Below are 22845 nucleotides of genomic sequence, written 5' to 3' on the forward strand. Positions count from 1 at the left end.
ACTACGGTCAATCCCTCGAAGACGAGCATGGAGCTTATTCTTTTTCCTCTCCTCTTCCTTGAAGCAATTCGTGTGCCAAGTGATGGCTTTTTCACGAAAATGTTTGCTCGCTAAGTGCCAATTATGATCTCTAGTCCAACTCTCTTTAACTAGATCAGAGAAGGATATATGAGTCAACCAAGCCGCCAAGAATCTGAAAGGCTTTTCTCCACCGGTGTTAAAAGATTGTTGTCCCTCCCAGAGCAAAATTGGGCGATGATCTGAACTATAATAAGGAAGATGAGACAAAAATCTATTTGGAAAGGTCAAGTTCCAGCATTCATTAACACAAGCGCGATCAAGTCGTTCCAAAAGAGACCCCCTCCTCCAGGTGAATTTGGGACCCTGATGACCAAGATCAGCAAGATGACAAACTGTTAGGCACTCCTGAAAATCCTGCATACTACGCCAGGTAGGATCTCCCCCTCCTTTTTTGTAACACCCCAAATTTCTAACAATTTATAATAGCATAAATAAATTGAATAATTTTATAAATAACAGCGGAAGTTCAAAATAATCAAATTTGGGAAGTGTTACCGCCGCACTTGTACAGGGACAAGTGCAAGGCTAACTCTATTACATTCAAATAAAAATCTAAGACTACAGTTTTTTTTTTATACATAATATTTATGACAGCTAGAAATATCCGAGTCGTGATCCTCACTGCCCACATCTAGCCCCATCCTTTGCAACATGCTTCACTGAAAATCTGCTCCCCCGCAGCCGCAGGATCATTGCAGTCAAACAAACACAAAAGTCAGCAAAGCTGGTAATCTCAATCAAAATACGATTAATGTAATTAATAACAAATTAAATCAAATATCAAATAGTGTTCAAATCGATTCCACATTAATCAAATCAAATATGAATATAATAATCAAAATTCCATTATATAATATTTATCTTTATTAAGTTCATTTGATGTATTTGGTAATTATCAACTAACATATTTAGCACAACATTAGTCATAATATGATAATATTCACAACTCAATGACATTCTTCATAATCAAATCAAATAACAAATTTCATTATTAATAATGTTTAAGTTCATTATATTTAGTGGGAAGAGAACCATGGTAGACCCGGGAAACCCTGCTAGTCTACCCCGTGACCCGGGAAAAAACCACTGTTACCAGCCACGTATAATCAAAATTGGCCATAATCAATTCACATCTTCCTAGTGTGCACACCTCTTCCCAAAGTTGCTACTAGTATCCCGGGAAAAAACCACTGTTACCAGATACCACTTTGGGAAGAACGGATACAATCTTTTTCACATCAATTTCACATCGGAGGCATAAAGCCCAAAAGTTGTGTTCATCACTTTGGAAGGTACCATCCCAAAGCTATCCTCCCACCATTAATTTATTACAAACACACACAATCAGGAAAGATTCAATCATAATTATTTATTCTTTAAGTATTATCATCTCTAAATGAGTTACTAAAGGGCATTATAATTTTCCAAAGTATCATAATTCAAACAACTATTATCATAAATTCTCGAATTTATATAACAATTCAAATCTTCAACATTCATCATAGTAAAATCCAAATCCGATCATCATCATAACTTTCCAATTTATTCAAGGATATGATAATTCAAATCTTCAACATTCATAACAGTAAAATCCAAATCCGATCCTCATCATAACTTTCCAATTTGTTCAAGGATATAATAATTCAAATCTTCAACATTCATCACAGTAAAATCCAAATCTGATCCTCATCATAACTTTCCAATTTATTCAAGGATATAATAATTCAAATCTTCAACATTCATCATAGAAAAATTCAAATCCAATCATCGTCATTCAAATAATCCCATCACATCAATTATCATAGTTATAAATATTCAAATTCAATCATTAAAACACATATTTGGAAAGTTTTTCTTAAAGAGTATTATAATTCCATAATTTTCATAATTATTCAATAAGATCCATATATTGCACCTGAATTAAGTCTTATACCATACATTGCACATAATTATAATTTCTAAAATAATAACATTTTATATCATATATTGCACATAATCATAATTTCTAAAATAAAAGTTTATATCATATATTGCAAGCTGATTCGGAATTCTCTTTCATTCCAACTTGTATCCATATTCTAATTATCATATGTAGTAATTTAAATTTAAAAAAAACAAATACCTATATATATAGAAATGTTCATACCAAACTATTAAGAACATATACGGATTACATATAAGGATCATGCCCAAATTTCATATAATACAGATAACCTACAAACATCTGGGGATTAGGATTACTATTAATAAACTTCAAACAAAATTATAACCTAAGGATTAGGGTTACACATACCAAATTTCACATAAAATAAATATAATCTAAAAATACCTGAGGATTAGGATTACCTAGTCTCCGTTTTTGCTAACTTCTAGAAGAGAATAAATTGGGGCAGAGAACCGGTTGGTAACCAAAAGAATATAGAAAATAAAACAAATAAACTTTTGAAGTAAGGAGAGAGAGTAGTAGAGGAGAAATGTTGAAGAGTGAATTAGTTTGTTTAGGCTAGGCCTCTATTTATAGTTGAAGTTTTGGGCTTGGATATGGGTTTCGTGCATTTATTTCCTTTTTCTTTATTGATGTATTTGGCTCAGATATGGGCTTCATACACTATTTTATTATTAATTTCTTATGGCTCAGATTACAGCTAACTTATTTGCTGACTCATTATTGACTCATCATATCTAATCAAATTACCAATCGAACATTATCAATCGAACATTACCAATCAATCATTATTAATCAATCATTATCAATCAAACATTACCAATCAAACATAAATGCTTAAATCATCAATCAATTAATAAATCAATTATCATAATTTATCATCTATATATATATATATATATATATATATATATATATATATAATTATATATTATCACATAAATCAAATAATATTACTATTATTATCTTACCTCTTATTATTTTAACTATTATTAACTCATTAATTAAAAATATTAAATACCAATATTATTAATTACAAAAATACTAAATATCATTATTATCCAAAAATATTTATTATTATATTATTATTATTATTATTATTATTATTATTTTATTAAAAGAAAATATGGGGTATTACATTTTTTCTCATTTGCATGAATATAAGAATTAAAATCTCCCAAGATGCACCAAGCTTCGTTATCTGGTGGTTTAATGTTCTCCAAAGACTCCTAGAGAGATATACGTTCCTGGCGGCGGGGGCTAGCATAAACAAAAGTTAGATATTCCAGCTTTTTGTTACATAGCCAGACTAACTTAGAATGAACAAACTGATGATCAGAATGTAAAATTTCAATCTTCACCTCTAATGGATCCCAAAGAATCCATATATCACCTGAAAAACCAATAGGGTCAGAAAGAAAATACTTCGAAAACCCCAAATTTTTTGCAACTCTTGTTGCTCTAGCACCACTAATGCGAGTTTCCAACAATGCTAAAACACCAATATGAAATCTTCTGGTTAAATCCTTAATAAGGGGGGAAAACTCTTTTTTCCCAGCCCCTCTACAATTCCATGAAACAATATTCATAAAAAAAAAAAAATACATAAAAAATGGGAAAAAAGCCAAAGACAAACTTACATAAAAAATGGGAAAAAAGTATGTGAATCTGAATACGCATAAATAGTGCGCGGAAGCAAACTTACAAAAAGACTTTTTAAATGCCTTGATTGACCAAAGGGTTCGATTCTTGAATCTCGTAAGATCCAGTTTCAATTGCTCAACCCCCTCCCCCACAAAAAAAAAAAAAAGCATCTTAAAAAACTACTGTTCATGTGTAAAATGATTCTAAAATATGATTAATTATATTAATCATATAAGTTACTGTAAACTCACCGCAAGAAACTTAAGTGAGCTAATTAATGGAGATTAAATAACAATTTATATCTATAACTAAATAGAAAATGTTGCTTGACTTTTTTTTTTTTTTTTTTTGATAACAAAATGTTGCTTGACTTTACACACAAGAGTCCGTGATATTAGAAAACCGAACCAAGGTTAATATCATTGTTTAAAAAAAATATAATATGATTAAAATTATTTTTTTACATTATAGCCTTTGTGATTAAGTGATGAATTTTTTTTTTATTCTATTTTATTAATAAATAATTAAATAATATAAAATTTCTTAGCATAAGTAAATAAGTTTATATATTAGACACTTTTCAAGTCTTATGAAATTTTATGTGAGGAATGATATTAAAAAAATATAATAAAATTAGTAATAAATTACGCATAAAAATAATTCTTTAGAACCTCACTACAATAATAACATGGTTGGACTTAGGTCTAGTTAAAAACAATTCCTTTTAAAGTTTTTTCAAAACATTGTTAAAAAAAGTTTTTTTTAATAAACTGATGCATTACAAGTTTACAGGCTTTTTCATCTTTTTGCCCCTTATTAATTAATTAATAACTATTTTGCCCCTGATTCGAAATTATCTACCAATCTGCTCCTCTTTAATCGACTACCTTGTATTTTTAATCGACTAAATGGCCAAAACAGGCAAAAATGGCTATTGCGAGATTTAATCGACTAAATCTCCCTATTTAGTCGACTAAATCTCCCAACAGACAACAAAAGAAAACAAGTCAGTATGATTTTTTAATCGATTAAGTAGGGAGATTTAGTCGATTAAATCTCCCAACAACCATTTAGTCGATTAAAAATGCAAAGTAGTCGATTAAAGAGGAGCAGATTGATAGATAATTTCGAATCAGGGGCAAAATGGTTATTAATTAATTAATGGGGGGTAAAATGGTCAAATAGCCCAAGTTTACAACATGTCAAGGTTTGCATTGTTTCCGTGTTTCTATTTTCTTTGGCATATTGCTTTCATTAGCAGGACTTAACAAGTATCAATACATTAGAAGAAAGAAAAGAATAGTTTTAATTATCAAATTATAATTTTTGAGTAAACAACTGCCTTGTTTTTAATAAGAAGTAATATCTTTTACGGTTTTCCTATCTATTATGATCATTTTCCATGGTGTAATCATTATTCTTTTAGGTCCTTTGCTCTACAAAATGTCAAAACATATATGATTCATATAGAGAGAAAGGCCGCTGAATCATACAGATAAGATCGTAAGTAGACTCTTAAAAGTTAATTATTTGCTTAGTTGGGAAAAAATCTATCCTCCGGATATTTGCTTGTGGCCTTGTCTAAAGCTATTTTACGATTTATACCAAATTTACCTAAAAAAAAAGGCGTAAGTTCGTAACAACCACCCACCTTCAAAAAAAGGGAAAAGGAAAAAGGAAAAAGATAGAGAGGGTTCGTAGTTATCTGCTATTTCGGATAGAAAATTGTGTAGAGGAATTGAACATAATTTAGAAAAATATGAAACGTAAATAAAAGGATGATCTAGTGTACCATTATTTTCTAAAATTAATAATAACATCAACTCATTTTAATCAAAATTCTGATAAAATTTCTTTTTGATTATTTGGTATTTTCTTGAAGATACTGTGTGTTAAAGATATTGGAGAATGTATATGATTCATTAGAAAAATTATTAAAGTCAACAGAGTAAATAATTAATTTATTGACAGAAAATTGATTAATCAATTGTCAATATTTTACAAATTATAAATACATATTTATGTTAGTACTTAGTAGTATTATTAATTTCAGGATTTTAGTACACTAACACCGAATTAGATAATTATTTATTAATTATAAAGAGCCTTTATTGATAATAAATGATAGATTAGCTTCAGATATGTTGTGGGGCATATTTTAAACAAATTGATTACGCCAGTAAATTACATGATCTTGGCTTTGGGCTAAGTGAGAGACTATTGAACTTATACTCATATTAAAATAAAGGTAAGAAAGACCTAACTAATATGAGAAGAGCTCAAAGAGAATTAGGGTTCTCTTGTCTCATATATAAATAATATTTAACTCCAAGGTGTTGAGTTGGTAAGCGGATTGCAACTCAAGGGTCGGACTCTGGTGGTTGATGAAGTCATGGATTCGATTCATACGAGAAGCACTTTGAGATCGATGGTGAAAACTTTCTCACTTCAAGCCATGAATTAAAAGGAAAAAAAATTACCAAAATAATAATAATATTTACTAGTAGTGCTAGCAATTCAAGTTGACACGACACAAATACAAATATATTCAACACGAGTCGAACATAACACAATTTGAAATTAGGTTAAAATCTTCAACACGAATACGACTCATTTATTTTGCGTGTTGACGCAACTCGGCATGAATAATCCACAAACTCATAGTGTGTTGTTTATTGTACGGGTTGACACGACACTGTACGACACGAATAACCTATCAACTTCAAACTGTGTTATTTCTTATGTGGGTCAATATGATACGATAATATACAAATAACTTGTTTACAACATAACAACATTAATAACTTGTAACGTGTCAATTTTGGGTTCGTGCAGTGGCGGAGCCACGTTGTGGCCTGCAGTTGCTTTGGCACTGGCTTATTTAGCCACATTCATTTAGCTACACTTGAAACGTAGCAAATTCTGTTTCATTTTTAAAAAAAATTAGCCACGTCTTGGTCGTAGCCAAAGAACCGTAGCTATTTGGGCACTGACTAAATTTTTTGGCACTTACTAACATGTTATATTGGCTCCGCCACTGGGTTCATGGGTTTTTTTTCTAAGACGAACGATATGAATTTGAAAACGAATCGACTGGAATACGAATTTTGTCATATAATATTGTATCAGGTCAGCTGTTCATGTTAAAAATTGTTATCCTTAATATTAATTTTCCGTCAATTGCTTGGAAGACCCACATATCTTAGAAGCGGACTTCGACTTCTAAAGATATTCCTCCTAACTTATCAAAATTTAAAGTTAATTATTAATTAAATTAAAATGATAAAAAATTGTTATTTATCTAAAATTAATAATAACACCGATTCATTTTGATCAAAATTCTGATAAAATTTCTTTTTAATTATGGGAAAAACTACTCTTATACAACATAAGAGTAGTTTATCTCCTATAGACCCATCGAAAACTGTGACATTTTTTTTTTTTTTCCTTTTTTTGTAAATAGTGGGCCCCACCATATGTGTCTCTACAACATAAGATATCTTCTCTCATGTAACATGAGATTAGATGAACCCTTTAATTATTTAGCATATTCTCATTCATAATTTTAAGTTAGTGGCGCAAATTAACGTGGCCCCACTTCAAACCATAAATATTTTAGCTGGTAGTCTACATTCAACCACATAATTTGAGGAATAATGTCATGCGTATAAAAAAAAGCATTAAAAAATATATTTCATATGTGATAAAGCTAATTCCAAAGTAAGTCATCAGGAGTGCTTCAATGGTGAGGAATTTGATGGTTTGTATGAGATTATAAATTTGAAGCTAATGTCTTCATTATATCCAAAAAAATTAATCCCAACGGCAATCTTGACTTTGAAGCATTTCAATTTTCTAAGTTCATGACCTTAATTACATGAAATCGAAAATGTCAAGTTTTAACTGTTTTGAGTCTTTTGACTATATAAATTATGAATTTTAAGTTATTTTAGTTTTCAAATCTCCTTGATATTACATATGTTAAATTACAATAGGTAATTTATGATTGCAGATTTGTACTTATCAGCTACACGTCACAGTAAAGTAACATAAAATAGCTTACCCAAAAAAAAAAGAAGGTAACATAAAATATACTCTTAAAAAAATCAAAACGCACACACACACAAAAAAAAGAAAAAAAGAAAGAAAAAAATATGGTATAGAAATGAAGTCTAGAATCATGTCCAATTTGAAATCAAACCCATTCCTACAGTGCTCTATTCAGTTGATGTATATATCTTTGTTTATAGGGCAAACTCCACATGATGACGATTACCCTTTAAGCTCTCTGTTTCTTCCTCTTACACTCTTTCCGTCCATTCCCTCATCATTTCCTCTTTCCTTCCTTCCAATAAAAATCACACACCTCTAATCAGACAAAAACAGAGTAGTTATAAGTCCATTCGTCTCTTCCATTTCTATTATTATTTTCACCAGAAGAAACTAACAACTTCCATAACCGAGTTTTTTTCCTGTGTCCTTTGCAACCCTTTGCTGATTTTTCACTGGGACCAGATTTATGAAGACCAAACAGAGCCGTTTTTTGGAGAGGACTTAAGCATCTGCGAGTCAGTTTTTCGTTATTAGTTTTCCTAACTAATCCGGTAATTGAAAAAAAGGAAGGAAGAAGAAATTTTCACGGGTAGGTTCCATTTGGTTTTTGTTTATTATTGTTATCTTTATTATATAAGGTTGAGTCTTTTGACTTTTGGGGTCTATGTTCATGTTCAATCAGGTGCTGTATAGGTATAGCCTGAGCTGTGCCCCATTCCATACGCAATTTTTGACGCTGAGCCTGAAACCTGAAAGTATACACCTCCTTTTCCTCCTCCATTTCCCCTTCTTCTTCTTTTTTTCTCTTAGAAAAGTGATGGAAATGGCAGGAATTCCAGAATTGGTAAGAATTCCTTTTCCGGTTTTTCTCTCTTATAACTGTTCCATTGAAATCTGGGTCTTTATTCGGGTACTTCAATTTTCAGTCATTTTAGGCACTCGCAGGTTCTTTCATAATTCATAATCTTTGTGGCTCTGTGCTGTGGGTTGTTGGGTTTGGTTTTTTAGGATACGGGTTTTTCTTCCTGCGAGGCTTTGGAATCGGAGCAGAAGAACATAGACACCCAGAAAATCACAGTTTCAGATCACATAAACGCATATCAGTACTCGGCTGAGAAAACTGATAGCTTTGTGATTGATATGGATTCCTTCTCTCCCATCATCAATAAAGATAGCACCAATGCTAATTCCAGAATTACAGTGAGATCCTTTTTTTCCCCTAATTTAAATTATATTTTACTTTACGATAATTATTTTATTCTGATTTTGTTTGGCCCATCTTACAAGCAAAACTGGGTTAGTGTTATGTTCTGTTCTTGCAATTTTTTCTGTATACTTAAGTAAAATAGAAATTTTAAAATTCTAAGATTTTTTTTTTTAATGATGAGACACTAATAAATTAATCGGAATGATAGACCTTCACCATGAGTGGAGACCTTCACCATGAGTGGCGGCATTATTATAAATAGAAATGAGAGGGAAAACATACACGTTATCAACTTTCGTTAAACCTTTGCGGCCATTGGAATCGGATGTCTTTCTCAAGCATTATTTTTCTCCCACCCCCTCTTCTGTCACCCTTATCTATAAATTTAAATTATACAAACGTTGAAAATTAGAGGATAGCAATTTAAATTTAATCTAACCTTTTTTGAGTTTTAGCTTTGTGTATCTCTTACTTAACCAAACCACCCCCAATCCTCTTTCAAAGTTGCCTTGTTCAGTTCAGTTGTTCTCTTGGCTTCTATACTTTATTTTTATATTTTTAATTAGATTTTTTAAAATTATTTTTCTTAACGATATAGTTGCAGCGGAGCCTCTCTAGGAAAGGATCTCAGCGTGGGGGCGACAGGAAGGCAAATGGCAATGTCACACTACATGATAGGGATACTTTCCCTCTTACATGCTCGCCGAAAGGTACCATTGCCCTCACAAAAAAATTGCAAACTCATTCACTGTATTATTGTAATATAATATATAATAAAGTCTGTTTTGTTTTATATGGGATTTGGATCTTATTGAGTTTTTCATGTGACATGGTAATTGAAGATAAGTGTAAACAAAAATTTGTGGACAACATAGAAAACACATGAGAAGATCCAAATAGTTTTTTTTTTTCCTTATTCACATAGATCGTATGATTCGCCTACTCAGGGATTTGTTTTTCTTTCATTTTCCTGCATCTCTTTAGTTGAAGAGTAAGTTTAATATAATTATCAACAGGTGTGTTTGTTTCCATCGTGTGACAATTATGGAACTTAGGTTTATTGATATGTATATGTGGACACCGGTGACAAAAATGGTGTCATAAAATATTTCATCACCAACCTGTACCGATGTCAGGCCAAGGTGGTTGTCCCCTGATTCTTAGGCCTCCATTGCTGGATAACGATACGTGTTATTATTATAATTGTCATTATCATCGTCTCAGATCCAATGTATATAGGATTTGGAATAACATTCAAACATGATTATAGTCACACTGGGATTACGTCAATTGAAAATTATGCGGGCGGTGAAATTTATTTGGCCTGGTCCCTGGTGGTTGAATATTAGTTAGGGTGAAAACTAAAGGATACCTACTATGTGAACACGTGTACTTGAGCTCTCTGAAATAGAGTTCTGGGTCAACCATATATACAAGGCAAATTGAGTTACCAGTTTAGTACAGGACTACAGGTAGAGATAGATTATGAGATTACAGAAATATATTGATAGCTTTGGGGTCCACACCTACTTTCATTAACATAAATTTGGACAATATTGTGAACTAGTAGACTCTTATATTCATATTGATATGGGTTTCATTGAACTGCAGCTGCTCTTGTAGGGTCCAGCACGCCTGAAAAGTCATCGGTGGTGGCGGTAGGGTCCACGCATCATCCCACAAACCCACAGGTCCATCATCAGATTACTATCACGGCCAGTAACATCTGTACCACCCCCACCGAAAGCAAATGTTTAACTCGGAGAAGTAGTTTCAGAAGACCTTCTTCATGGCTCCTTGACCCCAAAAGAGTTCTTCTTTTCTTTGCTAGCTTGTAAGATTCAGCTTTCAGCTCCATTACTTGCCTACTGCTTTTAACTTGTCTTCAGTCCTTCACGCTATGTCATGTGCCTTAATTTCTCTGTTCTGAAACAGGTCAAGCTTGGGAACAATGTTGCTGATATACTTCACTCTTACTATCAGCAAGCAAAATGCAGATTAATATGGGGGTGACTGGCAACAGTGACTGATGCCACCCTCCACTTATACAATGCGATAATGGGACGTGTAGAACATAAGTTAGAATCCCAGAAATGGAGCAAATTTCATAAACAAGAAATTGGAAGCAGACAAAATTGCAGAAGTTGCAAAAGCTAACTAAAACTTCCCCCACCTTGACGTCAGAAACAGTTACCTCTTCGGGAGCTACAAGAGGAAAATACAATGACATACTGCACTGCCATACAGGGGGAAGGAATATTTCTTTTATACAAATGGAAGACAATAAAGATCACGCGGGAGAGAGTGCTCTTTAGTGTAATTGATGTGTTGTTTCAGGGCATTATGGAGTTGGAGGATCAGAAAGTCACATTTTTTCTCTTTCTACTCCTTAGTGCTTATTTTCCTCATTATCCTCCCTTATATTTATCCGTTCTGTTTTGCTCGTACATGCAATCCTAGTAGCAAGTGAACCTCTTTTAATGTGTTTAACTTTAATATGAACAGAAGGAAAACACGGAGGAGAAAGGAAACCAATACCATGAGAGCTACGTACAAGCTACAAAAGTACTTGAGTGGTAGTAGGCACACAAAGCACGCATGCTCAAAGACTTTTTCCTTTCTGAAAGAAACTCAAATCCACGAGTGCTTTTTCCCCGGACAAAGAATGTTTATATATATTGAAAAACCATTCGGAATAAACTAGGTGTGTGCAAGAATTAGGTTAATTTGGCAAATTTCGTATATTGTGCACTTTGGTCCAAATAACAAGAAGCAAATTTCCTACACATTATGATTGATGTTTGACACTCGCAGAAGTTAAACAGCCATGCGAGTTTCCGATTGCGGGCTTAAGGACTACCTCCAATTAACGTAAGCTTTAATTTTGTCCTCAAACATAATAAGAAATCAAGTTCAATCCTGTAGGGGATGAGCACACACCTAGAAGGTAGCGGCAAAACTTGTAATCCATAAGTCCCAGTTAGGTGAACAAAATATCAGCAACTAAACCTACAAAATTTGTGACAGTGATTGAACTAGTCAATGGGAAAGAAAAACAAAGAAACACTTCTCCGTCCCCCTGCTCATGTCTTTTGTGCCTATAGGCATGTTTGGTGCACAAACAATTTTACATAAATACGTTAAATGCCTATATTTATAATGCTACTAGCATAGCATTATAGATATATATATATATATATATATATATATATATATATATATATATATATATATGTATAGGTTGCTTGGAATTTAAGATTTCAACAATTTTAGCATGTCACGTATTTTTCCAACAAGTGTTTGCAACCAACACAGCATCAATATTCAATCCCATCAGATATTTGGTAAGAAAATAGACGATGTACATACCAATAAACAATGACGCCATAACAGTAAGAATTACTGGGATCCGAAAAGATTACTAGAGTCAAATAGGAGAGCAATAAAAAAAGGTTTCCTAGGACACATTTTCTATACCTTGAAAGTTATGATGTGTTGTATCACTTTGAATACCAAACCACGGAGGAATACTTCACTAGTTTGGCGGAAACAGAGCTTCCTTTCCCTTGAAGGAAAGAAAAAAACTTTTCTACTTATTCATTGTACTCCATGAGAATTTTCACAAAAGAGAAGTCACCAGCACCCACCAAATCTATTGATAACAGTTTTCCAGTAGATAAGTAGGTTCACCAGAGCAAAACACCTTTTCCGCAGCCGGGCCTAGTAAGATACTGTTCAACTTTTGTTGTGGTAGATTAACAAGCATTATTCTTTCTTAGAATCGAATTACTTATAATACAAGTTTTGGAATTGATAGTACCATTTCACCATGTTACATAGCGTTAATGATATATGACATAAAAAAAAGGCATACCTGTTTACTAAAATATACCTCAACAAGTAGTGGTATAAGAAAGTAAGCCGTCTGCTCATGATTATAATTTATGAGTAGTCCGCGAACTCTGCATCGTATTAGTATAAAATTTTGATGCTTTACAATCTGTAGTTCAACAAGAGAAAAAGTTGTCATCCCTAATAGCGTTTTGAGATCCCTGGCATCATGCACTTATGCTTCCGGTCATGGTACAGCCTCAATACAACTGCTGCTGTTTCTTCTACCGCTTTTGCAGTCACATCTGTAATTAGATAATAAATTAATACTTCATTAGCATTAATTTGAAGCTAATAGTTTCCAATTCACTTTCATGAATTAATATAAATCAAAATTTGCATTTTTTTGAAAAGTGACAGAAATGTGAATTTGGGTAGAATTTAAACTTTGTTACCAATGACTGGCCAGACAGGGTTCTGAGCAAAGAGCCTTCCCGCAAATTCAAGTTCCTGTCTAACATGATCCATCTCTGCGTAATTACTCATTGCATCCGAACTCAATCCCAAAGTTTTAGCCCTTGCTTTCCTAATGTTGTGCAAGACAACAGGATTTATAATCAAGCCAAAAACCTTCTTTGGATCAACCTGAAAAAGAGTCCTTGGCATTTCCACACCCATGACAATGGGTACATTGGCGACCTTGTAACCCTTCTGAGCCAGATAAATAGACAAGGGGGTCTTCCCAGTGCGGGAAACCCCAGTGAGAACAATGTCAGCCTTGGCCAGATTATGGGGCGATGCACCATCATCTTGCTTGATTGTAAATTCAACAGCTTCAATCCTACGAAAGTAATCATCAGAGAGGGGAAGACCAGAAGCCCCACGAGGAAGACCAGAAGGAGAGACACCCAAATGAGAAGAAATGGCCTCCGTAATGGGTCCCAATACGTCAGTGGAAGGCACACCCCATAACTTGCATGCCTGCTTAGCAGATGAAGCCAATGAAGTATCAGCTAAAGTATACACAAGCAAAGCACCTTCCTTCGCTGCTTGCTTTATGATCTCCAATAACTTCTCTGCATCATCAATCTGATCAACAAAATTACCATAAATAAATTATAACAAAGTTTATTTTCTTTTCTTTTCTTTTCTTTTCTTTTATATATATATATGAAAAAGGGATATTTTACTATATTTCCTTACCGCAGAAAACAAATGGGTACTAACGGGGCACCCATGGTCGACCAAGCAGTAATCGAACTGACCCAAAGCGGCGTTAACGCAGTGCTCGGCGGTCCAACCGGTTCCGTCGGAGACTATATAGATGGACTTGACAGCTGCGCCGTCCAAACTGACGGCGTCGTCTGGGTCGACCGGGAGAGAAAGTGTAGGTGGAGGGTGGTTGGGTTCAGGCGTCTGGGTTCGGAGACTCGACCGGTCCAATTTGCGACCGTAGCGTACGGCCCGAGCCCTGGACCACCGGTTCAGCTGTGGACTGACCTTGGGTCTACCTGAAACTGCTTTCGATCTGGTTTGGTTGTTGTCGGTGCAAGCTCCGATTTGGGGAACGGAATGGATGTTTGGACATAACTGCGAAATTGGCATGGCTAGCTACCAGCTTCAGAATTTCTCTCTTCTCTTGGCCACAACGGGAAGATTACAAATGAAATGAAACAAAACCAACAATATTTTCGCGACAAAGACGATTATTGAGTTCAATTTGTCATTTAGTATTTTACTTTGATTAATTGACCACATGTTATCAAAACAATTCATTGATTTATTTTTATAATTAATAATAATAATCATATATCAATATTTCTATCAACTTGTTACTTCTTAAAATTAATCCTCTTTTTTTTTTTTTTGTAAATAAATTAAATTAATCCTCTTTAATCTTTGAAGCATTGTATAGCTTGATTCGCTTTGTCGTTAGAAGTTAGAACAAGGATGAGAAGAAAACTTGTGGGACTTCGCATTCTTTGATGATGACGAGGGTCTAGCGCACGAATTTGAGATGTCGTAGTATTAGCTACTGTTAAGAAGAAGAAAAAATCTATATAGGATAAATAACATAATGTCAGATATTATTGTAAATGGACTAAGAAGGCTAGAATAACTTAACTGCAAGAATATTCTTGTAAGTGAACTAAGCCGAATTACCAAAATTAGAAAATTATTGTCAGGAAGTGAGATTTGTGAGCCGTGAACCAAAAGGGAGTACTGCATAAGACCGACTATGAAAAAAAGTTTAATGACTTTGGGCTTGTTTTGGGCCAAATCATATGCTAATTTATTTTTAAATTAATTTATTTAAGTTAAAAAAAGTCATAACTCATACCAGTCCTCGGAGTAAAAGACAGAATTTGAATTAATTTATTTTAAATAAAAAATGACAGCTTTTTAAAAAAAAGAATAATTATACTTTTAATAGAAACTATCACTCCTCATGCACCAAAATAAAAAATGCACTCCTTAATTATGTATTGTCCATTAATTATCATTGATTTGAATAATAAGAAATTTGGGTCAAAAAGAGCTCAAGTTGGATTAAATAGACGAACTTATAGAGGAGGAGGGGGGAGGATATGTATTCCCTTGTCTACTAGGACTGGGAAGGTGCCATCCAGGCCGATTTCAAACTCTTCATGTTCGAACCCTAGGAACAGTATACACTAATAAAACACTAGAACATTTTTGAGACAGGATACTTTGACACCGGTGTCAAAGAAAAAGTTTGACACCTCATCTGAGAGCCGTTAGATTAAAAAAGATCAACGATTCTGATTTGTAAGCATGTGACACCATTGTTTTTTTTAATCTAACGGCTCTCAGATGAGGTGTCAAACTTTTTTTGTTGACACCGGTGTCAAAGGATCCTGCCTCAACATTTTTTATTTTTTATTGTTATGTTCACAAATTTTTTATTTTTTTAATTATATCATAGGGGCAAGGCCCAACAGAAAACTACAAAGCAACAGAATCAGAGTCCAAAAACAGATTCAGCTCCTAAGGAGCATCAGACAACAAAATGAACTCCTCACTTGCAGAAAAGGCTAGATTCGCAAGAAGATTTGCGCAAGCATTGCTATCCCTTCTAACATGTAAGAACATGACATGCCAATTCTTGTTACACCAGCTCCTAATGTTCTTCACAAGCTGGTGGTGACAGCAATCATCAGAAACACTAACAATAGCTTGAATAGCTAGACCACAGTCACTTTCAACCATTAATTGATTCACTTTTCTATCCCATGCAACTCAAATCCCAATATAGATAAGCCCAAAGTTCAGCAATGAGAGGGGAGTAAATACCAATATTATACATAAATCCAGAAATCCAAGTACATTGCTCATCTCTGAAAATAGATGATATTTGGCGGTCCGAGCGCATAAGAGATTAGGTGGGATAGAAGAGAGAGAATGAAAGAGAGATTGAGGAGAGAGAAGATAGAAAAAAAAATCAATGTGTCACTTCCTTAACGAAAGGACCAGGAGCATGTTAAAATTTTCTCTCTGAAAAGACCTCCACTCGCTTCTCTCGACGGATTTTAAACATAGAGTAAATACCCCTTTTCGTCCCTATCAATTTTCACGAGACACATTTTAGTCCCGAACAATAAAAAATGCTCATTTTAGTCTCTAATATTTGAAAAAATGGCCACGTTCGTCCTTCCATTAGTTGGCATCTGACGGCCCAACTAACGGAGCACACATGGACCGTTACTTTGCTGAGTCACCGTTAAATATGCCAGCGTGGAAGTAATACGACGTCGTTTTATGTCTTCTTGGAGTTTTGGACAACTGACCCTAGCATCGAAGGCCCTATTTGGTCCCTGACAAATTTATCGAGGCCATATTTAGTCCTTAACACCACAAACCTTTCTAATCTTTAGACACTATCACATGTTGCTTTTTTGTTTTTTCCGTCTCATGGTTTGATATCAGAATCATCCCAGGGATCTTTCAGATCAGTTGAGACCAAAGAATCAATGTCCTCCCAATTCCAATAGTTTGAAGTTTCCATGCCAGCACTTGTTGTTGGTATCTCCCATGGCTCTGTGTTACTGCCACTTGTGCTGGGCATTATGTTGTTGATGGTTGGTTCCTCCATTGTTTTAAACTCCTCCCCATAGTTATAAACATTGGAGGATCGCAGAGAAGTTGTACTGCACAAGGGTTTGTGTCAAAAGAGCTTGTGGTTGAGAAGGGAAAGTGTAGGCTTTAGTTTTGAGGAAGAGGCAAAGTTGAACTCAGAAAGATGCTATTACCAATACCAAAATCTTTGCTTTCTAAGTCTCCAGTATTCATCAGATTCTGTTGTAGCAGCAAAGATGATGAACAAATCAAAGCTTGAACTTGATAGAATGAGGAAGGGATGCTTTTCTGATTACTCACTGCAAGAGGAGTTGGATTCATTGTCATGTGGCTACTTGACCAGCCACCCATGTTGCCAATTGAGGTGGAGACAGTGGTGGTGCAAGTAGAGGAGGTGGTGGCTTTGGTGGTGGAGAAAGATGTTGGGGTGGTTGATTTTTTTACCCTCTTATTCTTTCTACCACCAGCAGCAGGAACATTGCGTAAAGTTCCGCCTTTAATCCAGTGCCTCTTACAAGCTCTGCAGAAATGGCGAGGCTGAGACTTGTTGTCGTAACAAATTTTGGTGTTTGTAGAGTCACATCTTGGGCAGTTCAAAGACTCTGATTGCTGAGTTTGTTGCTGTTGTTTCCTTATCAGATGAGGCTTTGGTAGCTCCAAGTTTATCGAAGGCCCTATTTATGGGTGTAGATTCAATATAAAAATATAGCACTAAGCACAAAAGTGCTGATATAAATAGAGCCTCATTGAGGTCATGTTTGTCATAGAGAAAGGTTTGTCTAAATAGGGCCTCGATAAATTTGTAAGAGACTAATTAGGGCCTCGATAAATTTGTCATGAACCAAATAGGGTCTTTGATGCTAGGGTCAATTGTCCAAAACTCCAAGAAGACATAAAATAACGTCGTATTACTTCCACGCTGGCATACTTAACGGTGACTCAGCAAAGTAACGGTCCACGTGTGCTCCGTTAGTTGGGCTGTCAGATGCCAACTAACGGAAGGACGAACGTGACCCTTTTTTTTCAAATATTAGGGACTAAAATGAGCATTTTTTATTGTTCGGGACTAAATGTGCCTCGTGAAAATTGCCAAGGATGAAAAGGGATATTTACTCTTAAACATAAGAAACATAACAAGAATAATGTAATATTTTATTATTGATAAAAATAGATGAACTAGTGTCGCTAAAGTTAAAACAAAAAATGAAACCCAAAAATTGTTAATACAGTGACAACCTAATTAGATACCAGAAATTGAAGTGTCTAAAGATATATAGTAAATGAGTTTTATAATTCACAAGTTATACGAGAATTAAAATCTTATATTATAGAGACAAAAAGTATGTGAGACTCGTAGGTGTAGGACCTATGTTAGTATAAAAATTAAAGGATGCATAAGAAGATTTTTTATTTTTTTTTAGTACATAATATAGGAAGATTTTAATTCTCATATTGAATTAGAATTATAAAACCCATACTAAATTCAATTTTTGAGAATTGCAAAATCAAGAGGATGGTGGAGATCCAAAAAAGAACTTCGGAGGTTAGTTGACCTGCCCAAGTACTATATACTCACGATATTTTTGCACACTATGTACTGCCTTCACAATTTTTTTATTTTTTATAACAGTAGTAAACTAAAAACAACTACAACTACACTACAGAACTAAACTCCCCCTAAATCACCCTGAACAAAAGGCCTGCATTTCAGAGGAGGATTTATCAATAATTTTAAATCTCAGCAACGCTTAAAAAACATGAGCGGAACCGATCTGTCACTTAATTATTCCTCTTTGTAGCAGTGTGAGATTCAAACCCTGCAGGGTCTCCTAAATAACTGCTGAATGTGATTAAGCAGGGGATACAATAGGTGACTCTTTTGACATTGATTTCTCGTGAAATCTCGAACTGACCTGGAGTCCCCTTTTAGTTAAATAAGACGAAACCCTATATTTCATTCTAGCTCAAAGCCTAAACAAGGTCTCCAAAGTTCAGCCATAATTAAGATTATTGTATGAGAAATATAATTATCATGTTACATGACACAAGTTACATCATATTATAGAGATAAAGTTGATGGGATCCCTGTTTAATTTGATTTTTATTTTTTATTTAAACAGTGGACCCGATTAACTTTATCTCTATAACATGATGTAACTTATATTATGTAACATGACCAAAGACAATCCCTTATTTTATATAGATTTGATGTTATAATATTAATTTGTATAAAATCAATAACTTTAAGCCCGGCTTAGTGCATATTTTTTTATATGAGTAAAAGTTATAAAAAAAATTTACAATTTATCTTAAAATAATCATGTCCTGGGTTCAATTATGAGGTTTCCCTGTTATATAATTCTACTATAAATCCCTAATGAGGTTAGTAATTTCCTCTGAACTTAAAAGGAATACATATTACCCTAATCTAAATTTAATGCTGAATATTTTATCATTATCATAATCAAAATTTAGAATATTTTTTTTATTTACCTCATTTTTTTATGCGTTAAAAATTATACTCATTCAATTATAATTTTTCTTTATATCATAGTCTATTCTTATCCTTTTCTATCTCATTATATTTATTATGGGATCTATGAATATTATGTTACAAGAGGAAATTTATATCATGTGAATCAAATATCCTGTAAAAATGATATTTGATTTCCCCATTTGTTATGCAAAAAAAATATTTCTGCAGTTACTGCAGATAAGTTATCTGCATTTATTCTCAAAACGACGTTATTTTGGGATTGAAATATTAAAAATTTTAATTATAAAGACTATAATAACCCTGAAATTACAAAAACACCATGATTTCCACCACAAAACGACATCGTATTGGCTTACTGCAGATAACTTATCTCCAGTAACTACAGAAAAACGAACCCTTTGTTTTATATCACCTTATGTAACTACTCGCGAAATTTTGTAAGCATAATCCAAAACAATCACGGTAAGTAGACAAAAATAAGAAAATAATTTATATATTAAGGGCGTGTATTAGATTGAGATTTCAAAGGATTTTAATGGATTCTTTTTAGGCAAAAAAATCTATTTGTATTTAATTAGGACTTTAAAGGATTGAAAAAAAGTCACATGATATTCGATTAAGATTTTAAAAGATTATTTCAGAGTCCGTCCACATCCGTTTGTTGAATAAATAAACTTGATTTGGTTTGTTGGTCCATTGGGCTTAGTATACATTTAGCCCAACGTCTAGAAATATCCAAGAGTTATCTAGCCCAAATTCTAGAATAATCAACTCTAGATGTCTCATCAAAATATCTAGAGAATAGTTGTATCTAGAAACCACCATCATAAAAATCTAGGCTATGAGATTATAGAAAATTCTAGAGAATAATTTGTAGCCCTTAGATGAGAATTGTGTTGGCACAATCCTAGCCATTGGTTAAGGAGGTGCTACTAGTATAAATAGGTGTGTCCTCCATCATTTTGCAAGAAGAAAAAACAAGCCAAAAAAAAAAAAAGAGTTGTGTAGTAATAAAAATGTTCTCTTCCTCCATATCTTTCTATAACATTTACTTTTCTCAAATATCCTCCTCCCAACAAAGTGGTATCAGAGCCTTAAGATCCTTCCTGGAGAAATGGCAAGTAGCAACATGGTTCCTTTCCAAGTCCCTAGCTCACAAGAGCAACTACGATAATTGGAGCATCAAGATGAGGCCCTCCTTGGATCACAAGATGTGTGGGAAGTGGTAGAGAAATGCTACAATGAGCCAAAAGAAGAAGTTCCTCTATCCCAAGCTCAAAGGCATATCTTGAAGGATTCAAGAAAGAGAGACAAGAAAACTCTCTATCTCATCTATCAAGGATTGGATGAAGATGCTTTTGAGAAGATTTCGGAGGCAGCCACTGCAAAGGAAGCATGAGAGAAGCTACAAACCTCTTGCAAGGGTGCTGAGCCAGTCAAGAAGGTACGTCTCCAAACTCTAAGAAGTGAGTTTGAAACTTTACACATGAAAGATGCCAAAAGTATCTCCGATTATTTTTCTAGAGTCTTGACGGTGACTAATCAATTAAAAAGAAATGGTGAAAAGATAGATGATGTAAAAATTATGGAGAAAATTTTGCGATCTTTGGATTCGAAATTCGATCATATTGTCACTGTCATAGAAGAAACAAAAGATTTGGAAGCTATGACAATAGAGCAAATCTTGGGCTCTTTACAAGACTATGAGGAGAAGAAAAAGAAGAAGCAAGGGGTTGGTGAACAATTACTCAAGACACAACTCAACTTCAAAGAAAAGGAAGAAGATTTTGGCAACACAAGAGGACGAGGAAGATATTGTGGTCGAGGAAAAGGTCGTGGACGTGGAAGAGTAGGCTTCAACAACAACTATGCCAATGAAGATCGAAGAGAGAGCTCAATAAGAGGTCGTGGAAGAGGTGGCTCGCAACCAAGACGTGACAAGTCTCAAATCAAATGCTACAGCTGTTAAAGGTTCGGCCATTATGCTTATGAATGTAGAACTCTTACAAGAAAAATTGAGGAGAAGGCGAACTATGTGGAGGAAAAGAGTCAAGAAGATGGCACTTTGTTGATGGTACGCAATGGAAATGTAGGAGAACAAGAGAATACATGGTATCTAGACACAGAATCAAGCAATCCAGAATCAGAATTCGATATCCAAATTGAATTGGAGTCAGATAAATCAGAGACTATGGAAGAAGAAGAAGAACATCAAGAATAAACTGAAGTTGAAGCTGATAATATTGATGATATTGAAGAAGATACAGAAGCTGTTGAGTGGATAAATAAATCTGATTTGATGAAAGAAGATGAAGAAAAAAGAGGAGGAGAAGGTTACAGCGAGTGTAGTAGTGATCCTGACGACGTCGATGTTGATGATGAGGAACGTGAGGAAGAAGAGGAAAATGAAGCAGTACTAACACTGCCAGAATCAAAGATAAAACCCCAAAGAAATTTCATATTGGATGAAACAATGACAACCTAGAAAAAGCATATAGCAACTGAAGAAATGAAAGTTGAAGGTGTATTCTTTAGAAATGTTGATGACTCATAAGGGCAGACAGTTCAAGATGGAAATGATCAAACTCCTCCACCAAGTCCTACTCCAACAACTCTTGCATCTACACCATCAACAGGAAGAAGCAACAGCAACAAAGAAATTAAACAGAAAGTGTAGCCAAGGAGCAGTAGCAACAAGTTAGGGGGAGTACCAACAAAGAAGACAAACAAATGAGAAATAATTTCAATAAAAGAAAAACAAACTCTCGTTGATGTGCCATAAAAGCAAAAGAAAAAAGATATTTCAGAGAATGAGCAAAGGGAAAAACCAAGGATTACTTGGTCAAATTTAGCAGAGATCGTGTATGTACCGGAGACGCCACAAATACCGATAAAGATTGTTTATCTTCCACCAATCTCAAAGCCATCGGACAAATGTGTTCCACAAAATATGATTGTTTTACAAAATCAAGTTTAAGGGGGGTGTTGAATAAATAAACTTGATTTAGTTTTTTGATCCATTGGACTTAGTATACATTTTGCCCAACATCTAGAAATATCCAAGAGTTATCTAGCCCAAATTCTAGAATAATCAACTCTAGATGTCTCTATCAAAATATCTAGAGAATAGTTGTATCTAGAAACCACCATCATAAATATCTAGGCTAGGAGATTATAGAAAATTCTAGAGAATAATTTGTAGCCCTTAGATGAGAATTGTGTTGGCATAATCCTAGCCATTGGTTAAAGAGGTGCCACTAGTATAAATAGGTGTGTTCTCTATCATTTTGTAACAAGCCAAAAGAAGCCAAAAAAAGAAAAAGAAAAAGAGTTGTATAGTTATAAGAGTGTTCTCTTCCTCCATATCTTTCTATAACCTTTACTTTTATCAAATATCTTCCTCCCAACACCGTTGGTATTCTATCTAGATTATAAATAAAAGAAAAATAATATTGTAGTATTCAAAAATCTAACGATTTTAATAGATTT

At 34.0% G+C, this 22845-nt stretch overlaps 1 protein-coding gene and 2 pseudogenes across 2 annotated transcripts; 1 reads left to right on the forward strand and 2 right to left on the reverse strand.

Annotated features, from left to right (window-relative positions):
- Positions 1-7914: 7914 nt before the first annotated feature.
- On the forward strand, positions 7915-11621 carry LOC133318507 (uncharacterized; annotated as a pseudogene).
- Positions 11622-11823: 202 nt separating this feature from the next.
- Positions 11824-14439, reverse strand: LOC133318506 (pyruvate, phosphate dikinase regulatory protein 1, chloroplastic). 2 transcript variants are annotated; one of them, XR_009752479.1, is made up of 4 exons: positions 13965-14439; positions 13217-13850; positions 12408-13066; positions 11824-11939 (listed from the first exon to the last, which is right to left on the reverse strand). XR_009752479.1 is itself a non-coding variant. In XM_061520503.1 (3 exons), the coding sequence occupies exons 1-3, from the start codon at positions 14364-14366 to the stop codon at positions 12963-12965; spliced, it is 1140 nt and encodes a 379-aa protein (XP_061376487.1). In that variant the 5' UTR covers positions 14367-14439; the 3' UTR covers positions 12200-12962. The 2 variants fall into 2 exon arrangements, 1 of the variants encoding a protein (XP_061376487.1); XM_061520503.1 differs by lacking the exon at positions 11824-11939 and having other exon boundaries at positions 12200-13066.
- A 2253-nt stretch (positions 14440-16692) lies between these two features.
- Positions 16693-18335, reverse strand: LOC133318524 (dof zinc finger protein DOF1.4-like; annotated as a pseudogene).
- Between the last annotated feature and the right edge of the window lie 4510 nt (positions 18336-22845).

The sequence above is a fragment of the Gastrolobium bilobum genome, unplaced genomic scaffold, assembly GCF_033153095.1.
Source record: "Gastrolobium bilobum isolate Gb01-03AN ecotype WA unplaced genomic scaffold, APGP_CSIRO_Gbil_v1 utg889, whole genome shotgun sequence".
NCBI classification, from domain to species: Eukaryota; Viridiplantae; Streptophyta; class Magnoliopsida; order Fabales; family Fabaceae; genus Gastrolobium; species Gastrolobium bilobum.